This window comes from Sinocyclocheilus grahami, unplaced genomic scaffold (genome assembly GCF_001515645.1).
Source record: "Sinocyclocheilus grahami isolate Dianchi unplaced genomic scaffold, SAMN03320097.WGS_v1.1 scaffold1098.1, whole genome shotgun sequence".
Classification (NCBI taxonomy): domain Eukaryota; kingdom Metazoa; phylum Chordata; class Actinopteri; order Cypriniformes; family Cyprinidae; genus Sinocyclocheilus; species Sinocyclocheilus grahami.
The window spans coordinates 71,883-79,636 of NW_015506277.1; the positions used below are offsets into that span (position 1 = coordinate 71,883).

The 7,754-nt window shown below is 43.8% G+C and overlaps 1 protein-coding gene across 1 annotated transcript in view; it reads right to left on the reverse strand.

Moving 5' to 3' along the window:
* Window positions 1-15: 15 nt before the first annotated feature.
* The window catches only part of kcnj3a (potassium inwardly rectifying channel subfamily J member 3a), a 55,791-nt gene continuing 48,052 nt past the window's right edge, over window positions 16-7,754 (reverse strand). Inside the window, exon 4 of the mRNA XM_016252280.1 lies at window positions 16-1,240. Within this exon, the coding sequence (XP_016107766.1) occupies window positions 648-1,240 (593 nt within the window). The 3' untranslated portion in view covers window positions 16-647. The remainder of the gene's footprint in view (window positions 1,241-7,754) is intronic.

The following is a 7,754-nucleotide window of genomic DNA, read 5'->3' on the forward strand; positions in this document are numbered from 1 at the left end:
CTCAATAGTGGTGTTTGTTCTGTGTTCAATAGGGTTGCTATTCTAAATAATTAATCAACTAAGTATGTATTTATGCTGCAAGAAGATTATTGGCATTACTGGTATATCAGTTAACAATCATGCACAGGAAAAATCCAAATAAAGCATGTATGAAAACTGAAACAATGAATTAGTGTACGTACATCTGAACATCTATTTATCACCTTTGTTAAGTTAAACATGCATTGTAACATAAGCACAGTAAACTGATATTAAACAATGCAACTGTGTGACTTAAATAACTCCTAATTAGCCACATTGGAGGAACTGTCTGCTATATCGCCATATGGCTTGGAAAAAATGAATATTTGCTAACATTTCCTTGGCACATAAATATGTACAGCTTGTCATGCCATCAGAGGGAGGGAGATATTTTTACATGCACTTGTGGGTGTCATCCATACCAGATTGTGCTTGTAGTAACAACAACCTGAATGAGTCTGTTCACTGTATGTGAAGCCACCACAGGGACAGACATTTAGAATTATGTTAACCTACTTCATTAGTACAGCATATATGGTTTATCTGTCTATACTGTATATACATGCTTATTAACATCTCAAATGAAACGAGGGCCCTTTTGACAGCAGCTGAAGAATAAAGTTCTTCTATGTGAAACGATCAGAGTTCATCTTTCTGAGTTTGGGAGGGAGGTGTCCGTCCATGCGGCCTCCTCCCCCAGCCATTCTTTGCAGTTTTGGTGGCAAGTCCGCAACTGATTTGCTGATGGACTCTGTAGCAATCTTAGTTGTCTTGGTAACCTGCTTTTCCTCTGAGACCCCAGGCACAGAACTGATGCGTTGGAGCTTCATGGGCAGTTCGCCAAGGCTGTATGTCATTTCTGATGTGGTGGAGCTCATTCTCAGGAGCTTCCTGGGCAGCCCGTCTCTACCTGTCATCTTCTGCACCTTGGCTGGTAATTTAGTCGTGCTCTCCTGATCCTCCAGCAGTTCCAGGCAGTCCAGGGAGTTGTTCTTTTCTCTGCTATTGCACAGAGACGGGGCCATGAGCGGAGAGGACATGAGTAATGCCTCATCCTGCTCTTTCACACTGTAGGGAGGTGTGGGAACCTCAAATGTGGCGTGGAACTGAGAATAATCCACTTTAAAGAAGCCCTCCTCCAGAGAGATGACTGGGAAAAATCTGTGGCCCCACAGCACCTCATCCTCTGTGTACGACGTCCGTGCTTGACAAGTCATGCCTATCAGAGAAAATACATGAAAAGGAACAGATGGAGTAATGAATGAAGCAGTCAAAGATTAATCAATCTAACTCAGTTGGGAAAAGCACTGCTGCACTCTGAAGAGTATCATACTCAATTCTTTATTAGAACAGTACAGCACAGAAATGATATTCCTCAAACCTTCTGGCTTTTTTCTAAACTCTAATCCCTATGAATTAAATATTAATTCAGTCTGAACCACTAAAATTAAACATTGTATGTTTACTTGACCCTAGCTTGAAGATATTTTTTTTCAGCAACCAGTTTATCCTTATCCTTAATCCTTAACCTTCTGACTTACAGTAAATGCTACAGAAAGTGCAAAATATAATAACTTTTTCTAATCTTTCTGTTGGTGCTGTTGCTTCCTTTTTTTCATAGACTAAACTTCAGTGGTTGTGTACGACCAGCTATATCATAACTATAATTGAATATTATTCCGTTTCCAAATTATTCCAAATTCTATGATTTATATATCAGTGGTGCAACTGTATTTCCTCTTATGGAGAAAAAAAGTCATAATTGACTGGATCACAACAAGCCATGAATGTAAATCTTACCAGGCCTCACTTTCTATTGTCTCACAATGTTTAAACATTCAGGCACCATCTTTACCTTATCAAGCCAGAACAAATAGAAACAGATTAGGAAAATCAGATTAGCTACATTTTGCTCTGTCTCTCTGGACCTTATGAAAGTGGTGAAGAGGCTTTGCTTTCAAGTGATTAATTGTCATATCTTGACACAATTTACATGCAATATTAGCGTTAGTGCTTTATGCATAAATTCACATATAACAATGTATGCAATAGAAATCTACTAACAAAACCATGAAAAAATCTCATACATAAAAGGTTTGCAAAGACTGAGGATTTGTTGTCTTGTGTATTAACAGGTGTATTAAATTGTTGTGCCAACAACAGTGACACCCACCTCCCTGACTTGTTGAATGATTTTTGAGCACAGTCTCATGAAAATGCATATAAATAGTACGCCAAATAAAAATGAAAAACATGTGGTATTGATTCACAAAAACTGACTTTGGCGTGCATATGATACACACTTGTTTGGCGTGCATATAATACGCAGTTTTCACTTGCATTTGATACAAAATTTGTTGCCGTGCATATGATACGCAGTTTTCACGTACATATGATACACATCTACCCCACAATCCTAATCCTACCCACTGCATGGGATATACACGCCAAAGTCCATTTTTGCGTATCAATACCACAAGTTTTCTTTTTTATTTGGCGTAGGATTTATACGCACTTTCACGAGATTGGGTTGTGATTTCTATGCACGGTTTGAAGCTCTGAATGACACACAGGCACTTAAATCCATGCCCACTCCTGAGGAGCAGGTGCTCTGTCTGGCTTCAACTGACGTAAGGAGGCCATTATCTAGAGTCAATCCACGGACTGCTGCAGGCCCAGACAACATTCCAGGAAGAGTGCTCAGGGACTGTGCTGACCAGCTGGCAGATGTCTTCACTGACATCTTCAACATCTCACTGAGCCAGGCTGTGGTCCCTGCGTGCTTCAAAAAGACCAACATCACCCTCTGAGGAGCAGGTGCTCTGTCTGGCTTCAGCTTCACTGGTGCCTAAGAAGTCAACGTTGACATGTCTCAGTGATTATCACCCTGTAGCACTGACTCCCATCACAATGAATTGCTTTGAACGTCTGGTCAAAAGACACATCCACTCCACTTTGCCCTCTTCACTAGACCCTCTACAATTTGCATACCGCCCCAACCGCTCTACAGATGATGCTATCTCCTACATACTGCACTCCGTTTTATCACATCTGGACACAAAAGACTCATATGTCAGAATGCTGTTGATTGACTTTAGCTCAGCATTCAATACAATCATTCCACAGCAACTAGTGAGTTAACTCTCTCTACTGGGTCTCAACACGCCACTCTGCAACTGGATTCTAGACTTCCTGACAGAGAGACCACTGTCAGTGCGCATGGGTGGCAGAACATCAGGCACTATCACATTAAGCACAGGTGCCCCTCAAGTCTGTGTTCTCAGTCCACTGCTGTTCACGCTGCTCACCCACGACTGCACAGCCAAGTCAGAATCCAACCTCGTTGTCAAGTTTGCTAATGACATGACAGTAGTGGGCCTCATCAGCAACGATAACAAAACACCTTAGAGAGAGGAGGTGGAACAACTGGTGAGCTGGTGCCACAGCAACAATCTGTCTCTCAATGTGGACAAGACTTCACTTGCATTTGATACAAAATTTGTTGCCGTGCATATGATACGCAGTTTTCACGTACATATGATACACATCTACCCCACAATCCTAATCCTACCCACTGCATGGGATATACACGCCAAAGTCCATTTTTGCGTATCAATACCACAAGTTTTCTTTTTTATTTGGCGTAGGATTTATACGCACTTTCACGAGATTGGGTTGTGATTTCTATGCACGGTTTGAAGCTCTGAATGACACACAGGCACTTAAATCCATGCCCACTCCTGAGGAGCAGGTGCTCTGTCTGGCTTCAACTGACGTAAGGAGGCCATTATCTAGAGTCAATCCACGGACTGCTGCAGGCCCAGACAACATTCCAGGAAGAGTGCTCAGGGACTGTGCTGACCAGCTGGCAGATGTCTTCACTGACATCTTCAACATCTCACTGAGCCAGGCTGTGGTCCCTGCGTGCTTCAAAAAGACCAACATCACCCTCTGAGGAGCAGGTGCTCTGTCTGGCTTCAGCTTCACTGGTGCCTAAGAAGTCAACGTTGACATGTCTCAGTGATTATCACCCTGTAGCACTGACTCCCATCACAATGAATTGCTTTGAACGTCTGGTCAAAAGACACATCCACTCCACTTTGCCCTCTTCACTAGACCCTCTACAATTTGCATACCGCCCCAACCGCTCTACAGATGATGCTATCTCCTACATACTGCACTCCGTTTTATCACATCTGGACACAAAAGACTCATATGTCAGAATGCTGTTGATTGACTTTAGCTCAGCATTCAATACAATCATTCCACAGCAACTAGTGAGTTAACTCTCTCTACTGGGTCTCAACACGCCACTCTGCAACTGGATTCTAGACTTCCTGACAGAGAGACCACTGTCAGTGCGCATGGGTGGCAGAACATCAGGCACTATCACATTAAGCACAGGTGCCCCTCAAGTCTGTGTTCTCAGTCCACTGCTGTTCACGCTGCTCACCCACGACTGCACAGCCAAGTCAGAATCCAACCTCGTTGTCAAGTTTGCTAATGACATGACAGTAGTGGGCCTCATCAGCAACGATAACAAAACACCTTAGAGAGAGGAGGTGGAACAACTGGTGAGCTGGTGCCACAGCAACAATCTGTCTCTCAATGTGGACAAGACAAAATAGATCGCTGTGGATTTCCGGAGAAGTTCAACTGATCATCCTCCCCTGTTCATCAGTGGCTCTGTTGTAGAGAGAGCCAGGAGCATCAAGTTTCTTGGTGTGCACATCTCTGACGACCTCACCTGGTCCATCAACACCAACTCCACTGTGAAGAAGGCGCAACAACGTCTTCCCTTCCTGCGGAAGCTGAAGAGTGCCAGCCTCCCACCACCCATCCTCACCACCTACTACAGAGGAACTGTGGAGAGCGTCCTGGCCAGCTGCATCACTGTGTGGTTCGGAAACTGCAAAACAGCAGAACACAAGTCCCTCCAGCGCATAGTGAGGACAGCTGAGAGGATCATAGGGGTCTCCCTCCCCTCTATCCAGGACATCTATCAGGCACGCTGTGTACGCAGAGCCTCTGCCATTGTGAAAGATTAATCTCACCCCTCCCACCAACTGTTTGACCCTCTGCCATCAGGCAGAAGACTACGCAGCATCAGGACCCACACATCAAGGTTCTGCAACAGCTTTTTTCCCAGGCTGTCAGAATCCTGAATAAGCTGATACCACCCAGCATCCTACTCCCATCATAAACTGCCTTCCCATCCCATGTCTACAGAAAAAAAAACACTCCAATGGACATTCACATACATCTGCACACTGCACTTTCACTTATCTGTGCGCTATAGACACTCTTGCACAACTGCACAATGGTCAGTTTACATACGTACATGCGCACTCAACTCACCCAATGCGCACTAAAGAACACTCTGTGCAAATGCACCTTTTCTAACATAATATCTGATCTGAGCCACCTCAATTGTGAATAAGCACTTTATTCTTACACTTCTAACATCTCTTACATTCCTACAATTTCACATTTCTACCTCATTTAATTTGTTATATTACTGATATATCCTGATTTAACTAATAAAACGAGGGTCACATGAAATGAGATCAATATTTGTGTTCTTCCAGTGAACAGAATCTAGTTTGATCTTGCTTATATCCGACCTCAATAAAAAAAAAAAAGTACAATGTCGGTGATGAAAAGCAAATGTCCTCAATACAAAAAGTAATACAGAGGAAGATAATCAATAAAACTCTCACAAGAACAGAAGCAAAAAGCCCATGTTATCAGCACAGCCCAGGTTGCCTTCAGCCAGCTGACTTATGGGCTAAGCATTGTAGTCTTCTGATTTTCAAGTACAAAATGACTTCCTGAGTAGACAAACCTTAACTCATCAAAATTCCTTTCATAACACTTTTTTAAACATTAGAAATAATTTCAAATGAGGATTAGAGAAAAGTGCTGTGTACTGTACGCTCTGTTCATTTGACTGTTCATAAGAGTAACACTATATTGGTATATATATATTGTGTGTGTGTGTGTGTATACTGTATAAATGGTATATTGTATTACAATGTAACTAAAATTCCCCTTTAAGAGAACTCCTCTGCGTGACCGCATCCTGAAGTGTGTGCGAAATTTGCATGTGTGATCTCAAGAGATCTTGTCTTGGTGTGGGATTTGATAACAATGCAGGTACGTCTGTCTCCTGCTCGTATCTAGTGTCAAGCTAGACCAGTCATTCACTAAGAAGTGTCATTCAGAGTCTGTTAGGTCTGATGGCAGCAGCGTCCAACGTGATACCTTTTGCCCTGCTGTGACCTTTGCAGTGGTGGCTCAGGAACAAGGAGTTTTCCCATAGGGGCAACCCATTTGGAGCAGATTTGGAAGGCGCTCGGCCAAGCTCAGGTGGACTTGGTATCATCTCGACAGACCTCACATTGTCCACTCTGGTTCTCCCTAACACATCCAGCTACTCTGGGACTGGACGCTATGGTGTAGATGGGGCAGAGGCAGCGACTGTTTACCTTTTCCCCGATTGCTCTGCTCCCGGGAATTCTGGAGAGAGTTCACCAGGATGGGGCCTGTCTGCTGCTAGCAGCCCTGTTCTGGCTGGCCTGCGTATGTTTCTCAGATATTGTGTCCCTCCTCAACAGCTCTCCATGGGAGATTCTGGTCAGGAGAGACCTTCTGATTCAGGCAGGCAGCACAATTGTGCGCCCTCGCTCGGAGTTATGCAAACTGTGGGTATGGCCTCTGAGGGGGCCCACATCATAGATTCCAGTCCTTCAACTGAGATTGTTGTGACCGTTCTCCACTCCAGAGCTCCCACCATGAGGAAACTGTACTCCTTGAAGTGGGCCCTGTTCACTTATGGCGCTTTTCCACTGCGTGGTACGACTCGGCTTGGTACGGCTCAGTACGGTAAGGCACGGCGCAATTCAGCTCGGTTTGCGATTCCACTGCAGTTCAGTACCGCTTTAGAGGGGGCGGGATTATTCACATGTCGTTATAGTTGCGCCGCCTCTACTGCCGCGACTGCTAAAAAACGTTTTCATTCCGCGTCACCCCATCAAGCTCTCGCTGGATTCGCTCCTCTGCTATCAACGAGAGGAACGTCTGTACTTCCTCAACAGGGGGAACAGACACTTTTTGGTTGTTAAAAAAGGTGCGCTCATTCAAAACAGTTGCGTTCGATCCTTCGCTGGCTATGCTGATTTAAATCTAGCGCTTCTTTTGTGTTTGTGTTCAGTTCAGTGACGAAGGTAGTGACGATTCTCTCCGGCCAATCCGTGATCAGCACGGTTTACACGTCACGTTTTGGTAATGGTACGGTATGCTTGGAACCCCAACCGAGGTGGTAGTAAAAAAAGTACCAGGTACCAGGTACTGTACCCAGTGGAAAACCCCCCAAAAGTGAACCGTACCGAGCCGTACCGTGCCGTACCGTACCATTGTAACGAATCAGCTCATGGGAAATATGAATAATTAATCATAACTAGTTATAATTAATTATGAATATTTTATATCCGCTGTAGATATTTAGCTGACCTCTCAGGGTCGACTGTCTTGTCAATTCTAAGAATGTTAATTTCCTGGTTAAGGGAAATAACTTCCTTACTGTACAATTCTACAAAAGCTTGTAACTAGTGACTCCAGTTATGAGCAAAACAATGAACCACGTCAAGTGTGATACAAGTAAGGTTTTATTAACTACATAAACACTTAAACTAGTCTAACACACTACATAAACACATAAACTGGTCTAACAT